Here is a 22235-nt window from a genome sequence, read left to right on the forward strand (position 1 = left end):
TTTCTGTGAATGGATCATGATGACGATTTCCAACAATGTGAACATACTTAGTTGCTGAACTGTACATTGAGAAATGGTTTTAAAATAGTAAATTTTAGGTTATGTATATTTCACCACAATTTAAAAACAGAAATAATGTTTTAGACTATCTTACTGCACTTGGGATTCTCAAGAAGCTGTATCTAAAAGAAAGATGAATATTCTGTGTTCCATAATCTTTAGAGACTGAAGAGATCAATGAGACATAACTAATGAAAACATCTGAAAACAGCCAAGTTTCACACAAATATATGGATTTTATTGACACATGATATTCCCTTACCATAATAAATAGAATGCAATCTTAATGGTTAGTGTGGAGTTGAGAAGGCAGTGTATTCTTGATAGGGGTGGTCAGATTTTGTGGTACCATTTTCTTAGAACTGCATCTAAGATGGAACCAGCATGTGGGCTGGGAATCACACAGGTGTGTGCAACAGCATAATTCATAAACCCTGGTCAATATCCCCTCAATATTCCCCCAAGGTTTCCTCCCATCCCAGTTTTAACGTAATGTATCATAAAAATAGCTAGTGCCATAAAAAGTCAACATTTCAAATATAAAAATTCTTTTATACAAATATAATTCATAATATAATCATTCTTAAAATACAGCCATTTATATATGAGCTTGAAACATTATTAAAATAAATATTTTCTAGAGAAAATTTCATTTGCATCACAAAACTATAAAACAGAAGAATATAAAACTAATTCACGATTGACTCTTCAGTGTCCAGTGTGCCCATTATTTCTCCCGCTCGGTATGTACAGTATGAAGTGCACATAGGTAGCCTGAAAACACACATCGCCCTCTCTACACCTAGATTTTGAATTTCATGTACATCTACATGGAGCGCCCACAGTCTTTCTGCCTGCACACTCTGTACCTGGAACTTCTGTGGTATGAAGGGTTTTCCTGTACCAATACGCATTAAAGCATTTTTCCAGCCATCCTTCAGTTCAGATATCTTATAAGTTTGCTACTTTCTGGAAGCAGAACCGTGCACTGCCAAATCAAGGGAGCTACATCTTTGTTCCCTGCATGGGACTGTAACAGCCCATATCTCAATTAAGGGATGTTTTCTGATTGTCTAAATTATTTAGATTTGGGTATTGCTGAGCAGTACTAAGCCTGATTTCCAGGACTGGGAAGTTCTGTCTCCTGACACTAAGATCTTAGTGTCTCCTGACACTTAGATGTTGCATGGTGCATATTTGATGTGCTGCCTTGAGCCTCTCACAGTATTCCATTCCTTGCTTGGAAATAGGACTGTCTGAATCCTTAATAGACAATCTAGCTGTGTTTTTAAATACCATGGAGAAAGTAGAGAAGAAGGTATATAAACTGAGAGAAGCCACTCAAGTTCCAGTTAGCACTACTTAGTTGTATCTCTAAATAGTATAATTACAGATCTTCTCTACTCTTACAAACGAGTAAGTCTGACTAAACAGTAAACTGAAGGATTAATCTGGCTGACGTTTACAGCCACTTTTTCAGTGACCACCAAAGGGAAAAGTTTTCAGGGAAGGCTGACTGGTGAACACAAGTGGTAAATCTTCAAGGATTTGAAGTACCTGTCACATAATTTGACCACTGCCAGGAAGCCATGGATCCAGACCCAGGGGAGTGTCCTTAATTCCTCTTACCCACACTTCTTCTTCTTTTTTCCAAAAAAAAAAAATCATTCCTCCTTGTTTTCTGAAGCAGAAACTTTTTCCCTTCAACTCCCATGTGTGGAGGTCCCAGGCAAACATTCGCTCTGCTCTCTAGAGCTTTGTCTCTTGCACCTCTTCTTCGGTCTCCTCCTTCAGAGCAGCGATATTAGACCGAGACCTCTGCCTGCTCGAGTTCCGCTGGGGCAAGAGCTTCAAGCGGTCTGCGGGGCTGATGGCCTGCCGGAAGAGGCTCTTCTCGCTCAGCATCCTCTGGATGGAGTCATACTGCCGCACCTTGTTCTCCTCTATGACCTAGGGAAGTGGCCGTTAGTGAGATCTTGGACAAGGAGGCAGGGCGGGCCACAGCAAGACAAGAGCGGCAGCAGATCAGAGGAGGAGGAAAGCCAGAAAGAACACAGTATCCAGAGGCTCATGGTTTGAAAAGTCAGGGGCTGTTCATCTCACTGCTGCGTCCTTTTGCTTTAGAGAGCTTCTACCACTTGTGATATTAGCTGTAATTTTCTACTTAGAAGCTGAAAGATTTTTTTTTTTTAATTGGTACAGTACTAAACAATGTGCTTCTTCAGAGAACTTTAGAGGAACTAAGTGGGCTTTGAAAACAAGAATTATTTATGTTAGATCCCTGATGTATTAACCTTAAAAGTAACTGTTAAGTCCACAGCACCATAAAGAGTTGGATGTCTTCAACAGTGGATTTAAAACTTAATAATTTGGAATTGGTCAGGGTATGCCTGAGTTTGGGCTTCCCTGGTGGCTCAGTCAGTAAAGAATTCACCTGCAATTCAGGAGACCGCCTCCTATACAGGAGACCCAGGTTTGTCCCTGGGTCAGGAAGATAACCTGGAGAAGGAAATGGCAACCCACTCTAGTATGCTTGCCTGAGAAATTCCACAGACAGAGGAGCCTGGCGGGCTACAGCCAATAGGGTCGCAAAAAGTCAGACATGACTTAGGGACTAAACCACCACATGCATGAGTTTACTGCGCCTCCTTCACATGTTCAAGCTGAACCTGATCACGGCTGGGCAAGAGGTTGCGAGTCGGCCCCTAATTTATCACTTGAAGCTTAGTAATAATAATGGTAATAACCATCCTTCATTAAGAAAAACATTTACCTCGAGGAGCCTCAAAATTCTTCATAGAAATGATATGGTACAGATAGGAAAAGAAGAAGTGAAACTCTCGCTGTTTGCAGATGACATGATCCTCTACATAGAAAACCCTAAAGACTCTACCAGAAAATTACTAGAGCTAATCAACGAATATAGTAAAGTTGCAGGATATAAAATCAACACACAGAAATCCCTTGCATTCCTATACACTAACAATGAGAAAACAGAAAGAGAAATTAAGGAAACAATACCATTCACCATTGCAATGAAAAGAATAAAATACTTAGGAGTATATCTACCTAAAGAAACAAAAGACCTATACATAGAAAACTATAAAACACTGATGAAAGAAATCAAAGAGGACACAAACAGATGGAGAAACATACCGTGTTCATGGATTGGAAGAATCAATATTGTCAAAATGGCTATTCTACCCAAAGCAATCTATAGATTCAATGCAATTCCTATTAAGCTACCAACAGTATTTTTCACAGAACTAGAACAAATAATTTCACAATTTGTATGGAAATACAAAAAACCTCGAATAGCCAAAGTAATCTTGAGAAAGAAGAATGGAACTGGAGGAATCAACCTGCCTGACTTCAGGCTCTACTACAAAGCCACAGTCATCAAGACAGTATGGTACTGGCACAAAGACAGAAATATAGATCAATGGAACAGAATAGAAAGCCCAGAGATAAATCCACAAACCTATGGACACCTTATCTTTGACAAAGGAGGCAAGGATATACAATGGAAAAAAGACAACCTCTTTAACAAGTGGTGCTGGGAAAACTGGTCAGCCACTTGTAAAAGAATGAAACTAGAACACTTTCTAACACCATACACAAAAATAAACTCAAAATGGATTAAAGATCTAAATGTAAGACCAGAAACTATAAAACTCCTAGAGGAGAACATAGGCAAAACACTCTCCGACATGAATCACAGCAGGATCCTCTATGACCCACCTCCCAGAATATTGGAAATAAAAGCAAAAATAAACAAATGGGACCTAATGAAACTTAAAAGCTTTTGCACAACAAAGGAAACTATAAGCAAGGTGAAAAGACAGCCCCCAGATTGGGAGAAAATAATAGCAAATGAAGCAACAGACAAAGGATTAATCTCAAAAATATACAAGCAACTCCTGCAGCTCAATTCCAGAAAAATAAATGACTCAATCAAAAAATGGGCCAAAGAACTAAACAGACATTTCTCCAAAGAAGACATACAGATGGCTAACAAACACATGAAAAGATGCTCAACATCACTCATTATCAGAGAAATGCAAATCAAAACCACAATGAGGTACCATTACACGCCAGTCAGGATGGCTGCTATCCAAAAGTCTACAAGCAATAAATGCTGGAGAGGGTGTGGAGAAAAGGGAACCCTCTTACACTGTTGGTGGGAATGCAAACTAGTACAGCCACTATGGAAAACACTGTGGAGATTTCTTAAAAAACTGGAAATAGAACTGCCATATGACCCAGCAATCCCACTTATGGGCATACACACCAAGGAAACCAGATCTGAAAGAGACACGTGCACCCCGATGTTCATCGCAGCACTGTTTATAATAGCCAGGACATGGAAGCAACCTCGATGCCCATCAGCAGACAAATGGATAAGGAAGCTGTGGTACATATACACAATGGAATATTACTCAGCCATTAAAAAGAATTCATTTGAATCAGTTCTAACGAGATGGATGAAACTGGAGCCCATTATACAGAGTGAAGTAAGCCAGAAAGATAAAGATCATTACAGCATACTAACACATATATATGGAATTTAGAAAGATGGTAATGATAACCCTATATGCAAAACAGAAAAAGAGACACAGATGTACAGAACAGACTTTTGGACTCTGTGGGAGAAGGCGAGGGTGGGATGTTTCGAGAGAACAGCATCGAAACATGTATATTATCTAGGGTGAAACAGATCACCAGCCCAGGTTGGATGCATGAGACAAGTGCTGGGGCCTGGTGCACTGGGAAGACCCAGAGGGATCGGGTGGAGAGGGAGGTGGGAGGGGGGATCGGGATGGGGAATACATGTAAATCCATGGCTGATTCAGGTCAATGTATGACAAAAACCACTACAATATTGTAAAGTAATTAGCCTCCAACTAATAAAAACAAATGAAAGAAAAAAAAAAAAAGAAATGATGTGGTATATCATCCCCAGAGTTTCCTTCTGAATAAACCCAAAGGAATTTGTACACATCACTTGAAAGAATCTGTGGCAGTTTTGAAAGCACAAAGAGAACGTGGTTGGGAGAGGCACAAAGATGAGCTCCACATAATGGCTAAAAATGAAATAAACCTTTCGCCATCTGCATTGAAATCATACATCAGACTGCAAGACAATCCAGGCCCGGCCTGGACCACATCCAAGGGAGATTTAGGTTCTGAAAGCATTGGGACTTAGTCTTTTCTATTACTTAATCCCCAAATAAAAGACTCAATAAGTATAGATATTCTAATTTATTAATGTAACTTAGTGATAAGCTGCTATTTTAGATTTGCTGAATTCCAACCTCACCTTGTTGCTCAGACCAAAGTGAGAAACTTGGGCAGGTAGGTATTTGGAGTAAAGCTGGATGGTTGTGTGACACATGTTATAAGGAAGAGTTTGTACATTGCTGTGACTTACAGGAATGATCACATAGAAGATTGTTATCGAGAATCAAAGGAGAGATAAAATCTAAGGTAAATTATAAACACTCACCAAAAATCGTTGACATTCCAACATTGCTTCTATCCTGTGTTCAGAGAGGATTACTGTGCAATCAGCAAATGCTTGTTTTAGGGTTCTTCGAATGATCTGGTATGTTCTAGGGAAAAAAAAATATATAATACCACACAACATTAATAACCTGTCTCTATCCTTGATAACAGACCTATTGTTCTATCAATTTAATTCTTTAAATTACTTCTCTTTTCTTGAATCCTTTTAACATAATGTTGAGAGACAGAGTCAGCTACAATCTAGTTTCCAACCATAGCATAAATTCTAAGTTTTCATAAATAAATAGGACAAATATTTGGGAAAAAATTTCACAAAGCTTGAAAAAAATTTCCCAAATAAATATGTTTTTAATTATGTATAATCACTAGTAGTTCCTTTGTTTTGTGGTATAAATGGGATAGTAAGGAAAACCATAAGGATTCAATTACACCTGTGTAACTAAATATTTCACCATGTAATGACAAGGGGGAAGAGTTTGTATGAAATTCTAAAATTATACTTAGAAGAGAAAACATAGCTCTTATACTGGAAAATAAGTACCTGTACTCATGTCAAGTGGTAATTTTTCTATTGGGCAATTACTTTGTATCTAGAGGGTGGTCTGCTTGCAGACATGACAGCCTGATGGAAATTTGTGTCAATATGAAATAGGTCTCAATGATTCATTCTCCTCCCTGTATTAGTAAATGACAGGAATTCTGAAACTCACATTGGATCCAAATGAGCACTGGGTTCATCAAGCAGCAAGATCTTTGCTTTACTGAGAACAGATCTGGCCAAGCACATCAACTGCTTGTGGCCGTGGCTTAGAACACAACCCCCATCCACAAGGACAAAATCAAGCTTCCCAGGAAACTGCTCGATCACAGATCTGAGTCCGACCTGCAGAAAAGAGGGAAAACGCTATGCTTAGGAGGGGTAGTTCACGTACTACAGGGTTAAAAACATTTAAGAGGCTGACAATCTGAAAAGACACACAGGAGTTCTAAAAGTTTAAATTTCATACCAACTCCCCTCTACCACCACCATTCTTGCTACTTGGCTTTAATTGAACAAAAGACTGTATAATCTTGGCAGTTCTAAATCACTGGTCTACAGAATATTTCAGTTCTGTACTTTGTCTTTCATGAGATTTTCAGTGAGTTCCTATTCTGTGCCAGGTCATGCAATAGGGTTTAAAGAGATGATGACTGGCAAAGTTCAGGGATTATAAAGACATACACAGATAAGTAAACACAGTTGAAGATACGATAATATAATAATAAAGAAAAGATAATATATATAGAATGCAGTTACTCTATCCTAACAGAGTCCTTTATGCCACCTTCCATTCTCTGCTCTACCATAATAGAAAATGAAATGCAGCACTAAAAAAATCAGCTGGCAAGCCATTGAGGGATGGAATGGGGAGGGAAGGAAGAGGGGGGTTCAGGATGGGGGACACATGTACACCCATGGCTGATTCATGTCAATGTATGGCAAAAACCACTACAATATTGTAAAGTAATTAGCCTCCAATTAAAATAATTAATTAAAAAAAACAACAAAAAACTGACTTTAAGAAAGTGATCAAACTATGAGGTAAAAGTAACTGGATGTAAAATAGTGATATATTGGGAATTCACTGGTGTCCAGTGGTTAGGAAACCAATCTTCTATTGCAGGGGGCATGAGTTCAATCCCTGGTTGGGGAACTAAGATCCCACAGGCTGCACAGTACAGCCAAAAAACCCCCCCAAAAACTAGCAGTGTATAACTGGAGATTTAAAGGTACCTAGATATTAGGGTAGAATATGAGAATTCTGTTAGGGTCAATGGCTTTTTTTTTTTAAGCTAGATAGAAAAAAAATTGGCTTAAAGTGCAAATGAGATACAGAAATCCATTCTTTCAAAATAAAACAAAAATGAAATCTTCCCTCATCATATCACTTATTCAAATAAATGTGAATTGACATATTTTTGCCAAGTGTTGCTGAGTACTTGAGAGCTAAAGAGATACATAAATTATTATATCCTGCCCTTGGGAAGTTTGAGATTTAGTATTGGGAGGTGAGATATGTTCTCACCTACCTGTAATATAGGCAGAAAGAGATAATGGCCTAAGACAGACTCGCATGAGTTCAGTGATGAAGTCAGAGATGGCCCACATCACTGTGTTTGTTCAGTAAATATTAACTATGTGCCCATGATATGTATTGTAGACAATACTCCTTGACTGGATTTCTCTTTAAAGCAGCCTCATTCTGTGAGAATTCATCAATGTTTGAAAAGTTTCTGAGAAGGCAGGGAATGTAAACACATTCATTAGACAAAGGGGACTACTCTGAGGTATTCTGAAAGAATACCTTTAAGGTATTCTTAAAGTAGCTTTAAACATAAAGCTAATTTGGGATCTGAATAGCTGAGAATGTGAATGAGGGCTCTCTTGAGTGAGGAGCTGGAGGACTTGGGTTCTTTCTCTCTTCAGCTTGCGCTTTTCATTGGCTTCAGCCTGTGAACCTGCTACATCTCTCCCTTCTTAAAACAAAAACAAATCCCTCCCTCACTTACCTCCAGCTTTTCCTTTAGCTATTATTTAATATTTACCCTTTTGTCATCTAGAAATCTTAAACAATGAGTGCACATCTATTGTCTCTACTGCCTGAGACCACAGAACATTTTTCCCCTTCTTCAAACATCTAATCCTTGGCTTATGAGAAACCACACCCTCTCCAACCATTTCTACCTATTATCATGTGTAGGTAACTCTCCCTCTTCCTGTCCCTTGAATATTAGTTTTCCTTATTGCCAGCTCTCCAAACACTTCTTCCGAGATCTCATTCACTCTTAGGGTCTCGACTACCATTGATAAGCGAATGATTTTTCACCTTTATCTCCAGCCCCAGGCCTCTTTCAAATACTTCTTAATCTTACTCATTCTCACTAACCCTAAACTGAGTAACAACTGAATCCAGGCCATTATTATCCTTAAGCTTCATGCTATAGATCTCAAGTTGATTTGTCACCCCAAAACCCCAGAGGAACCCTTCTAAAATAGAGGTTTGACCCTATGGTTTCTCTGTTTTAAAACCTACAGTGGCTGTTCTGACAGAATAACTGAACTCTATCACACGGCAGACAAGGCACTCAGAACCCAGCCCTCTCTACCTTTACTTCCAGTAGCACCAAACGCACAGCTTATAGCTCCCTCTACACCTTGACCTTCTCAGGTCTGTGCCATAGCTTAGCATGGAGTACCCTTCCAAATAGTTCTGGTCAGCTGCCAGATCAGTCGGGCACACAGTCCCAAAAGCATGGGTGCAAGTTCCCTTGTTAGACTGTCAGCTTTCTGAGCATAAAGACACATGCTCAGTGCCCTTGCTGGACTCACTGCCAGCCTCAACACATACAATCCATTTGTTCAACAAATGTGCACTGAGCCCCTAGAATGCTGACCCAACAAGACAAACACGGCTTTGATGAATGATTTTAAAACATCCAAATCTAAAGAAGAATGACAAATGGTAAACGGTGCTAGGTTTAGCTCTGCCAATATAGACCATGACCTAAGACCAGTCACTTCATCTGCATACCTCCGTTTTCTCATTTTTAAGATTCTATAAAACCTCTTTTTAAAAAGTATAAAATAAGGAGATTTTTTTAACACTGTAAGTCAGTATTTTCTTCAGATGAATCAGAAATATTGGGGAATTTTTTAAAAGTCAAATTAAGCATCAAGAAAACTACTGATAAAATACTAGAACTTCGAAGTCACACACAAGTAGCTTTCAGTCTGCACTCCACCACTCCCTTGCTGACGATGTCAACTGTGTTACTGGAAGTCTCACCTAACTCACTGGGAAAATATGGGGAAAATAATAGGATAGATTATAATGGGGATTATAATGGGGATTAAATGAGATAATTTGTGGAAAGATCTTGCCACAGAGTGTAGCACAGGGTAAGCACCTAATCCACCCTAAGTATTAGTATTGTTACAACCTGGGGAATTCCGAGTCATGGGCCTGGTCACTGAAACACTTCACAGATATGACAGCACGATTTGTAAGATTTCCCCTTTGTAAGTTACCGTAGAAGGCAAGTTAGCAGGAAGTATTACAATACTAACGATTTACACCATGCCCCTAGTAACAGGGTTAGGACTTTGCTAAGAATGTTTCACAGTATGTATTCTCCCTTTTTAGATTCACACCACTCATACCCTCATCTATTAAGGCCACACTGGGAAAGCTACTTTAGTGAGTTATACTTTGTACTTTTCTGTGACAAAGAGCTGAACAAAGTCTGTAGTTTTTACCCAAATGGAACTTAACACAGTAAACAAGTACCTAAATATATAGCACTGTTATAGAGAACAAAACTATGCAATGAGTGACAGAGAGGCAGACCAATCCAGGGTGCATTTTGCCACATTTCTGTCTCACTGTTTAACTCCCTACCAAGTATAGTAAAAAATCTTTTAAAACCATATTCACTAGAGAAAGGTGAACCTAAGTTAGTAAATCTTTAAATTTGAAGTCAGTGAATATTTAATATACTAATTACCTATTTCCTGCCTGATATGGTGATAGGCTTTAGAGAGAAAATAGGAAGCAAGACAGACTAGTAATTAGTTTTGAAAAGATACAAAGCTCTTATTACCAACTCCACATGCCGATAAGAATGGCTTAAATTAACCTCATGATTTTTTTTGGTGCTAGGTAATAGATTCCTTAATATACTCTTAATGGGAGTTTATTAAATCCTAGGTACTATGGCAGACCTGGGAATTCAAAGATGAATAACACCAAGCCCTGCCTTGAAGGAACTCACGGTTCAAATGGGGAGAAAACTAACAAGTGGGAAATAACTGCTCAAAGAGAAAAGTGCTATTGGGGAAAAAAAAAAAAAAAAGACTGAAAGGGAACTTGCTACAGAAATCATATAATTTAGTGATCTTTAACAGCAGAATTCTTTAAAAATAAATACCTATACTTACATACATGCATATGCACATATATGTGTGTGCGTATACTATGTTATTTACACCATTGCCACAAACCATTTTTCAATAGATTAAAAACAAATATAAACTTTAGCTTAGTCTGTTCAAACTAAAGTGAATTTTAAATATATGGAATCTCAAAGTTTCTAATTATTTTCATTCCAACTTAGCATTGCAAATAACTTAAAGCATCCACAGTTTGTGGATATAAAGATTAGGAAAAAAGCATTTGCCAGCTTTCTGTGATTGAACTGATAAATCATACATACTTCCAAACTTCTATTTACAAAGAACAAATTTTATCTTGCGACACATCAAACTAAAAAATGTGTTACAGTCTGAAAAGGACCAGACATTTTCTTCAAAGTATCAACTTTTGCAATTGTTGCACTCTGAAATGTTATTATAGAGCAAGAGTTTGTTCTTGTGACAAGGAAACATGGAAAAGAAAAAAAAAAGGAAAGTGAAGTGTAGTTGGACTGGGAAGTCCATTGATAGGTAGTTACAAATAGACTCTGTCAACTCCTTTAGACCTTTGTTTTGCTACTCTACAGGTTTTCCAGGACAAATTTTCAACTTAAAAGGCCACTATTTCTGCTATTTAGCTTGCTCTCTAAAATAGCTTACCTGACTATTGATGTGTAAAGAAGGAAACTATTTTATAAGCAATCTAAGGAGCAAACAATTCCCAAAAAGTCTCCATTCCAAAACCATTCTATCAGTTTGGATAACAATGAGTAACACTGAGACTGCAGTGAAGGAGCTTGAGATGATAGACAATGTCAGGGCACCTCACTGTGGGGAAAGGGTCTGTGATCCAGAAACCAAGGGAGGGAGCTGCACCCCTCACCCATCCCAGCCAAGCTCCTCAGACATCTCAACGCTCAGCGTGCTCATGGCAAACCCGTGTGGATCACAAGGCTGCCTTCACGACACACTACACATGAACAATTTATTTTTTTTATTTAAATAAACTAATCACATCATTCATTCATTCATTCATTCATTCCATATTTACTGAACACCACCCACATGCCCCACACTGCTCTAGGCTCTGGAAACACCACAGAGACTCATCCCTGCCCTCGAGGAGCTTACAAGCCCATGGGGAAGTGGACAAGTTAAGACGTGAATCTCTCTCTCGTGTGGACAAAGCTGTGACAGGCATGGAGGTACAGGAGACACCTAGGAGGGCTCCTCATAACCGGAGCATCGGGGCAGGTTTCTGGGAAGAAGTGAGGTGTAAGTAGAGGCCTGAATGATGAGGAGGGGCAGGTAGTGAAGGGCTAGCAGGGTGTCCCAGCCACAGAGCATGTGAAAAAGCCTCTGCAAAACAGCACAAGGTGCCTTAGAGGAACCAAATAAATTCAGTGTAGCTGGATCCTGGTAAGCAGGGGCAGTTGCGAAGGGAGTTTAGAGACAGGCAGAGACAAAATCACATCAACTACGAGCAGTGTGGACTTTGTCTAAAAGGCAATAAGGAGGCAATAAGAAGGGGAGAAACAAGCAATCAGATGCAGGGCTGCAAAGGGCAGAATGAACTGTAAGGAGCCAGTAAGAGAGAAACTGGAAAGAGGTCTATTTCAAAAATCCACACAAGAAATGAGGGGTGTTGTGAGATGGGGACAAAGAAAAGTGAATATATTCTAGATATTTGCAGGCAACACCTTTGACAGGTGGAGACAGGTAGAGAAATTGGGAGTCAAGGATGAGCACCAGATCTTGGCTTTGGGCAACAAGCAGCTGGTGATGCCATTCACCGAGACTGGAAATGCAAGACAACTGTGTGGGTGGTGCAGCTACGAAACTCACTTATGGACATAAGATGCCTGTCCATGCTAAAACGTCAGTGAGGAAGCTCTGGGAACAGGCAGATTTGGGAGTCATTAGCACAGAAGAATTAGTTAGAGCTATGAAGATGCATGATATTTTCCAGGAAAAGTAAGTAAAGTAAGACAACAAATAGGATTCTGTCAAACAGCAACATATAAAAGACAACCAGGTAAAGACCACATGAAAACATGACTATAATAGCTAATGTTCACTGACTATTACTTGCCAGGCCCTAGGCTGGGCCTCTTATACATACTAGCCTAAAAATTTATAGCAACCCTACCAATTTATTAGACCACAATGTTAGGGGTCTAATTTTTTTTTTTTTTTCTCCCTCAAGATTCAGCCTCCTTTGAAATTCTCCTAGTCTACACAGCTGGTAGTCAGGGCTCCTAGGGAGAACTATCTGGTCCTCAGTGGTTTCAGTTCAGTTCAGTTCAGTCGCTCAGTCGTGTCTGACTCTTTGTGACCCCATGAATCGCAGCATGCCAGGCCTCCCTGTCCATCACCAACTCCCAGAGTTTACTCATGTCCATTGATTCGGTGATGCCTTCCAGCCATCTCATCCTCTGTCGTCCCCTTCTCCTCCTGCCCCCAATCCCTCCCAGCATCAGGGTCTTTTCCAATGAGTCAACTCTTCGCATCAGGTGGCCAAAGTATTGGAGTTTCAACTTCAGCATCAGTCCTTCCAATGAACACCCAGGACTGATCTCCTTTAGGATGGACTGGTTGGATCTCCTTGTAGTCCAAGGGACTCTCAAGAGTCTTCTTTCATAGTTCCAGGTCATAGACAAAAACTCTTTCTCTCCCTTGGACTTGCTTTAAATTCATCCATTGAATGATAAAGCGTACAATGCCAGGATGAAGGCCTGGGCCTAGGGCACAAAGGGTAAAAGAGCTGCTTTGACCACCAGTTTTGCTCCCAAGTCTTAGAGTTTGTAACTAGGCATGTTCCTCATGGCTTCACACGATCCAGTCCAGGTGTGCAAAGGTCCCACCTGGAGTGTAGGGCCAAATCCAAGGTAGGAATAGAGTATTTCTTGGCCTGACATTGTCTTCATGAGCTCTTTTGATTTCCCTTTCAGGGAAAGGGGAATTACAAAGAAGGTGCTCTTGGGATAAGATTCAAGTGTTAACTCTCTGCTATAACTCAGTTCATCTACCTCTAGAGAAACGAGTCACACTAAGGTCAGAGACAGGCCAAGATGAGATGATATTCAATCCCAGTTTTCCCTGGCCAGTCCTGGTTGACATCTTTCGTCCCAGTCTCCTGTCCAGGTGAGTAATGGACACATCCCCAAATGGTCCTATTTGGGCAAAGCGTATGGATCAACCATATAGGATTAAACCCAGACCCCATAACTTGTAAGCCAATGTAGTTTCTGCTTCTCTGGGCTTTTGCTGCTTTGTCTGTGCTCTATTCTAATGCTACTTCAACAAAAATTTACCAATATTCCTCAAATACATGACATTAATACAAAGACAGCAGCAGCAACTTTATGAACAGCAGATTATTTTAAAAAGACCAGTAAAAAGATATACCTAAATATGAGCTGATCAAATAAAAATCTAAACAGGTAAAATTTTTGCATTATACTAGCATTTAAAGTGCTTATGCTATACCCAGGTCTGCTGCATCCAGAGCCCCTGCCCCAGCGGCAGGCCACTGCTGATCCATACCTCCACAGGAGACACTCAGACTCAAAGACAGGTCTGGCTCAGACTCTGTGGCATCCCCTGGTGAGCCCAAGGTTTTGTTTGAGCCCTCCAAGCATCTCTGGTGGGTATGGGGTTTGATTCGAAATGTAATTTTGCCCCTCCAGCCGTCTTGCTGGATGTGGGGTATCCTTTTTTGGCAGATCCTTCATTCTCCTGTCAACGGTTATTCAGCAGCGAGTTGTAATTTTGGAGTTCACAGGAGACGATGAGCCCCTGACCTTCTACTCTGCCATCTTGGGTCTATCATCACAGTTGGTGTGTATGCAGTGAGTTTTTGGGCATGGGGATACATAGATTGTCTTCATGTCTTCAGACTGTTAGATTCTCATAGGAAAAGATTAGGTTGTATACTTTTAATGAAGAAAAATGCCCAAAGGATTTTATTTTTATCTTTAGGAAGAAAGGAAGGCATTAAAAGGGAATTGTCATTTAAGTCATAGTTATTTTCATAGCTAACGTAAAGTAATGGTTATTTTGCTATACCATATAAATGTACTGGTTGAAAATTTATATGCATATATAAACATATTGTAAATGTATATACACATACATATGTAAAATTAGTTTGAGGGATATAGATAGGATAATTTCTATTTAAACATCTATTCTTTGCTTTACTTTTTTTCTTTTTGAACAAAAAATGGAAATGGAATTTCAGTTATAAGCTTAAATGTGTAGAAACCTGCTTCATTTATATCTAAAAGAATGTTAATTTTTATATAAAATGTTTAAGTGGCTATGTATTTTTTTAATGTTTCCATATATACTTCTGTGAGAACAGAATTTCTGTGATTTTGAGTATTTTTTTTTTTCTGAGAGCTTTTGAACATTTACTGGTGGGTAGTTAAATTTGTGTATTATAATCAGTAACCAATGTCAGGAGTATTCTCAGTTGCCTATCATGTAAATAATGAAAATTTGTTAGAAGTATCATTAGTATATCTTATTTTGTGTAGCAGTTTGGCAATGACAATCAAAATTTGAATATGTAAAACTTTCAAAATGATAAAACTTGCTGATGGAATTTTACCTATTACTGTTCTCAAATTCATAAAAAAGAAAATATGTTAGCGATTGTAACATAATTAGAATGTCTGAAATATATATCATTAAAAGAATTGTAATGATTAAAAAAAATCTTAACCATGTTTTCTAAAACTTTAGGTTATTTTTATGACCCTGATTTCCTGTAAATTTTATTGTGACTTGGCAATACTTCCATATTTTATAAAGTCTTCTGCCTTCCTTTCAAAGTTTCTCTCCCACCACATTGTGTTCCTATAGTTCATTCTCTGAAGTCACATCAAAGACCTTAAAATGTGTCACTTGCAATTTAGTTAATGTTTTCTTTAAAACCCTTGTTTGTTCAGTAATAAGGAAACTTTGATAATGAAGACGGTTAATCTAAGTGCATTTTATTAGGGGCATGTTAAGGTTAGACATTCAATGGGTAAGTGTTTAAACTCATGGGCATTTCAAAGCTCCTGGCAAGATCAACTCCGAAGGGAGGCAGACAAGGAAAGAAAATTTGGACTAAAAAGATTTCCAAATATGTTGGAAACAGTGGGATAAAGTTGTTCTCTAAGAAGGCCTTTGCATCTAGCGTTCTTAAGTCCCATAACTGTAGTCGGGCACCATTCAGATCTTTGGACATAAACCTCAAGTTTGATAAACTAGAACAACTTATGTTCTCCTTTCTTAAATACGATGCCTGTATTTCAAGAATTATTAGTTAACAGCTAGAGTGTCTATCAAGCAAGCCAAGATTTCCACTTAAGCTCTCCACCAACTCTAATTCCTCCGTATCATACCTTCAATTATAATGAACCACTTGTTCCTTATAAACAGGCTGTTATTTCATTATGATACAGGTTGTTATTCAGGAATTTAGATTCTATTTCAAACCATGTATTTCCTATAGTGTACCAATGACCTCAAAGAACACAGCATGCCACATCTAGGTCCTTTAGTATCATATTTTGCATAGAGATGCTCATGACCAGCGCTCCCGAAGGCAGTTGACTCCTGGTGACTTCCAGAGAAGACCATAGCACAAACGATCACTACCCTTTTGCTAAACCTGTGTTTTCCAGAGAAGTGTATCATATCAAACCAAAGCTTTGTTTGCGCTGGGAAACCTTCAGAACCCAGATGGGGAACAGATGAGAAGGAACGGACAGAAGCTTCTCTGGATGGTGAATAATCCTGGTGTAGGTGTCTAGGTCTCTCCTAGTTCATGTCTCCGTGATGCACACTCTGGAGGAAGGCTAACGTAATGCTGGCGCTGGAGCCTGACTGACCACTGAGGAAAAGTCTAATCCAAAGAGTTGGGTGCTCCAGGAGTGTTAAGAGTTTTCCATTTTAAATTTACACACATACGTGTACCGACATGCACAAAGGTGAGTATGCAAAATGATCCCAGCTGTGATAACCAATCTTGTGTGCATATGAGCAACCCTTTCCAAAATTACTTCAGTTAACACCCTTACCTCATCTGCAACTTTCCATATTTCTTGATCACTCCACTGTCCATAGGGATCCAAGTTTTTTCTAAATGTTCCAGAAAAGATGAATACTTTCTATAGTAACAAAAAAAGAGGAAAGCATGAATAACCTAAACATCTTTGTATATTTCCCTTATTTTATTGTGAAATATTCCAAACAGAAAAAATATTTTAAAATAAAATAATGATATATCCATGTACTTACCACTCAGTTTTAATTTAAAAAATTTTTATATTTGCTTGGTATCTTTTTTAAAGAAATAAAATATTACAGCTACATCTGAAACCCCTTGTGAATACTTATCTAACTTCCATGTCCTTAGGATAAAGAAATTGAGATCACTTTAAGTTGTGGGAAATTAAAATTTTTTATTCAGAGCAATATTATTATAAGCAAATATAATGTAAAATTAAACAGTTAAAAATTATGCTTATGAGGATTTCCCTGGTAGTTCAGTGGTTAAGACTCTGTATTTTCACAGCAGGGGACACGAGTCTCATTCCTGGTCAGGGACGTTCCACATACCGTGCAGTGCAGCCAAAAAAAAAAAAATTACGTTTATGAGTTATAATGAACTTGTTAGAACAAAATTCTTATTTTGCTGCGGTATTTTCCTTGTATTTCTTTTATAACCCTAGCTTCCTAAGAGATTTTGAAACTGTCTGAATTTACAGACAGTCAAACACATATGTTCATATGGTCTATAAACCAAGGCAAACGTGTACCTAGACAGGCACAGGAAAGGGTTACAACTTAGAAATCAATGAAAGAATGAAAATCAAATATTTGTGTAACTGACTGCATGTCACAAAGGGAAGGGGGGCAGATGAGATGGATCATGCTGAGGTGGCAAATTGACAACCTAATTTCCTGTTAAGGAACACTGCACAGCTCTCACCCTTGCTTGCTACCTCACTGTCTACTGAAATGCCTATGTGAATAAAGAAAAAATGTAAGAAAATCACTGTCTCATTGGAAAATGCAACAACAATAATAATATTTAGGTCTCTCTCTGTATATATGGGTGAACTGAAAAATACTTTTGATGTTAACGTTCAGAAAATTTTTTCTTTACCTTTTTTCTTTTGCCTTTGGTTAATAACAGTCAGGAGAACTGCTAACCAAATTTTTTGAATTTTCACTAGCTGCCTTAGACTGAGAGAGAATGCTCAGCACCCATCTGATCTGTGAGGAACTACAGAAGGTAAGTTGGCCCCAGATGAATGGTGTCTGTGCCTTGCTGTGGCAGTCAAGTTCAAGGATAGTCCTATGAGAGACCTCATTCCCTGGGGCATAATTTATGGCTTAAGGAACAAGGTTGTTGCCAAATATCTCAGGAACCCTTTGCAGAAGGCAACAAGATTATGCTGGTATTTCTTAATTTGCATCAAATCAGTTCCTAAGGGACGCTTCCACTGCTTTGCAGAAGTGAACATAAGAGACAATATATGACTCATGAGCTCATAGGAGGTGATGGGTATATTTTTTGTACATCCTCCTCCAAGCTCCCAAGTAAAAGGAAGTAATGCCCAAATAAGCTAAAGAGAACAGACAATGTATGCTATTGAGAGATTCTGATAAAGTAAAGAGAAGTGGCTCTGAGAATGCCAGTCAATTTATTACTGAAGCAATCAGGCTTATTTAGTATCTAAAGTTCAAAGGCTTGCCGATGGAATTTTGCCATTTACTGTCTTTCACATACCTTCTTTTAATATTTTCTTTATATAAAAGTTTCTAGCATTATTGATAAAGATGTGAAATAACAACTGTTAAGAGTTTACAAAGTATCAGACAGTGCATCACTTCACTAAAGTTATCTCTACCAGGAACTCAGAGGCTACAACAGAGTCTATGGCTGGCTTACCATGGGCCAGATAAGACTCTTTACATGTGTTGTCTCTTTTTATCTTCATATAAATTTAATGAGACAGATCTTACTGCTGTTCACGAAGAAATCACAGTCGGGAGAAGTTAAGTGACTTGCCCAAGGTTACTGAGCTAGTAGTTGTAGAGTTGGAATTCAAACCTTTAGAGTGCTCTTCAAATTCATGGCAAAATGCCTCAAGTCCTGGGCAGACCAGTTTTGATTCCTGGTCTGGAGCTTGGGAAAGATTAAAGGCTGGGCAGCAGCAGCCCAGTGGGTCCATAAAGAGCCCATTCGCACTCAGCAGCACAACTGTCAGTTCAAGCACTGCTATCCATCCCTCAAGCCACAGGCTCAGTACCTACACTGTGAATTGAGAGTTTAGCTTTCTCTTTCTATGCAGGACCTGATTCAAGGGTTTTTATTTGGGCTACAGTGTCCTTGTAACTTTTACGGGGACTTACGTATCCAATGGAAAGCACAATATGAAATTTTACTTTGGCCAAATGGAAAAATGCCAGCATTCTGGAGGACCACAGGTAGAGGCTGAAAGTATTAAAACATCAAAGCAAATACAGAAGTTTGCTAAGGGCAGAGTGCCTTGTGCAGATGCTGCGACAATACAGCTCTTTCCTGGCAAGTGTGCCAACGAACAAGAACCCAATCTTTTAAAGTTTCACTGTTACTATAAAATGGGGGAGATGTCACATTTTTTGATTTTCTAAAATCTACTCTACCTCTGGGCTTTTCCATTTTGACAGATAGTGCTTTTATTTTGAAAATGAAATCACTCAGTCATGTACAACTCTTTGCAAACCCATGGACTGTAGAACAGTGATCAATGCAAAGAAATAGAGGAAATCAACAGAATAGGAAAGACTAGAGATCTCTTGAAGAAAATTAGCGATACCAAGGGAACATATCATGCAAAGATGGGCACAATAAAGGACAGAAATGGTATGGACCTAACAGAAGTAGAAGATAGTAAGAAGAGGTGGCAAGAATACACAGAAGAACTATACAAAAAAGACCTTCAAGACCCAGATAATCATGATGGTGTGGTCACTCAATTAGAGCCAGACATCCTCAAATGTGAAGTCAAGTGGGCCTTAGGAAGCATCACTATGAACAAAGCTACTGGAGGTGATGGAATTCCAGTTGAGCTATTTCAAATCCTAAAAGATGATGCTGTGAAAGTGCTACACTCAATATGGCAGCAAATTTGGAGAACTCAACAATGGCCACAGGATGGGAAAATGTCAGTTTTCATTCCAATCCTAAAGAAAGGTAATGCCAAAGAATGCTCAAACTACCACACAACTGCAGTTATCTCACACACTAGCAAAGTAATGCTCAAAATTCTCAACAATACATGAACCATGAACTTCCAGATGATCAAGCTGGATCTAGAAAAGGCAGAGGAACCAGATATCAAATTGCCAACATCTGTTGGATCATCAAAAAAGCAAGAGAGTTCCAGAAAAACATCTACTTCTGCTTTACTGACTATGCCAAAGCCTTTGATTGTCTGGATCACAACAAACTGGAAAATTCTTCAAGAGATGGGAATACCAGACCAGCTGATCTGCCTCTTGAGAAATCTGTATGCAGGTCAGGAACCAACAGTTAGAACTGGACATGGAACAACAGACTGGTACCAAGTCAGGAAAGGAGTACATCAAGGTGTATCCATCAAGATGTATACTGTCATCCTGCTTATTTAACTTATATGCAGAGTACATCATGAGAAACGCTGGACTGGATGAAGCACAAGCTGGAATCAAGATTGCTGGGAGAAATATCAATAACCTCAGATATGCAATTGACACCACCCTTATGGCAGAAAGCAAAGAAGAATGAAAGAGTCTCTTGATGAAAGTGAAGGAGAGTGAAAAAGTTGGCTTAAAATTCAACATTCAGAAAATGAACATCATTGCACTTCATGGCAAATAGATGGGGAAACAATGAGAGACTATTTTTTTGAGCTCCAAAATCACTGCAGATGGTGACTGCAGCCATGAAATTAAAAGACCTTGCTCCTTGGGAAAAAAAAATATGACCAACCTAGATAGCATATTAAAAAGCAAGGACATTACTTTGCCAACAAAGGTCCATCAGTCAAAGCTATGGTTTTTCCAGTAGTCATGTATGGATGTGAGAGTTGGACTATAAAGAAAGTTGAGTGCCAAAGAATTGATGTTTCTGAACTGTGGTGTTGGAAAAGTCTCTTGAGAGTTCCTTGGACTGCAAGGATATCCAACCAGTCCATCCTAAAGGAAATCAGTCCTGAATATTCATTGGAAGGACTGATGCTGAAGCTGAAACTCCAATAGTTTGGGCACCTGATGTGAAGAAATGACTCATTGGAAAAGACCCTGATGCTGGGAAAGACTGAAGGCGGGAGGAGAAGAGGATGACAGAGGATGAGATGGTTGAATGGTATCACCGACTCAATGGACATGAGTTTGAGTAAACTCCGGGAGTTGGTGATGGACAGGGAGGCCTGGCGTGCTACAGTCCATGGGGTCGCAAAGAGTTGGACATAACTCAGTAACTGAACTGAACTGAACCAGACTGTAGCCCTCCAGGCTCCTCTGTCCAAGGAATTCTCCACGCCAGAATACTGGAGTGGGTGGCTGGTCCCTTCTCTAGGGGATCCTCCCAACCCAGGGACAGAACTCAGGTCTCCCACATTGCAGGTGGAGTTTTAACAATTTGGGCCACCATGGAAGCCCTTCATTTTATCAATCCACAAAATTCAGAGTCATGCCTGACTTATCTCTCTCCCTGATCATCCCCAAAAGAATTAATCATCAGTCCTGTGGATTGTTTACCCAATAAAACTCAAAGCCATTTATTTCTCTATCGCTTCAGCTACCACATAGTTCAAGCCACCAGCATCATTCTCTGAACAGTGTAAGAACCTCCTATTTCCTTGCTTTAGAAACCAAAGAAATCACCATCAATATAAATTGGATCATGTCATTAACCTTTTTAAAAAAACCTTCAGTGGGGACTTCCCTGGTAGTCCAGTGGTTAAGAATCTGTCTGCCAGTGCAGGGGACATGGGTTCGATCCCTGGTCCAGGAAGATCCCTCACAGAAAATAAGCCTGTGTGCTACAACTACTGAGCCCACATACTGGAACTACTAAAGCCTGCATCCCCTAGCTCCTGTGCCCTGCAACAAGAGAAGCCACCTCAATGAGAAGCCCATGAACAGCAACTGGAGAGTAGTCTCCACTCGCCGTGTCTAGAGAAAGTGGAATGCAGTAACGAAGATCCAACAGGGTCAAAAATGAACAACTTTTTTTAATTAAAAAAAAAAAAAACACCTTCAACTGTTTTCTATTACCTTCAGGGCCAAATGTAGCACCCTTAAGATGACCTACAGACCCACCATTGTGCAACCTCCTTCACTGTGTCTGGCTCATCTAGTGCCCTTGTCCACTCCACTCCCTTTGCACTCCAGCCACCTGGCTTTTTTCAATTCCTCAGTTCACTTCACACACTCTATGCTTCCTGCATGGGAATCTCATCTCCTGTCTCCTTCCTATGGCCAACTGTATTTTTCAGGTCTCAAGTTCAATGTCACTTCCTCAGAGAATTCCTCCTGATGCTTAAAACCAAATAAGGTGCCTCAATATAGGATATCATAATACCTATACTTTACTTTCACAGGGTACAGTGAATATTATTAATAAAATTAAATATGCATTATGAGCATTTTGTTTTTAATGTCTTAC

At 39.2% G+C, this 22235-nt stretch overlaps 1 protein-coding gene across 3 annotated transcripts in view; it reads right to left on the bottom strand.

Moving 5' to 3' along the window:
* Positions 1–282: 282 nt before the first annotated feature.
* The window catches only part of CFTR (CF transmembrane conductance regulator), a 191923-nt gene continuing 169970 nt past the window's right edge, over positions 283–22235 (bottom strand). For all 3 annotated transcript variants that reach the window (XM_043873384.1, XM_043873381.1, XM_043873383.1), the window contains exons 24-27: positions 16612–16701; positions 6297–6469; positions 5567–5672; positions 283–2010 (exon numbers count right to left, since the gene is read on the bottom strand). In XM_043873384.1, coding sequence (XP_043729319.1) covers positions 1810–2010; positions 5567–5672; positions 6297–6469; positions 16612–16701 — 570 coding nt within the window. In that variant the 3' untranslated portion in view covers positions 283–1809. The remainder of the gene's footprint in view (positions 2011–5566; positions 5673–6296; positions 6470–16611; positions 16702–22235) is intronic.

This window comes from Cervus elaphus, chromosome 18 (genome assembly GCF_910594005.1).
Source record: "Cervus elaphus chromosome 18, mCerEla1.1, whole genome shotgun sequence".
NCBI classification, from domain to species: domain Eukaryota; kingdom Metazoa; phylum Chordata; class Mammalia; order Artiodactyla; family Cervidae; genus Cervus; species Cervus elaphus.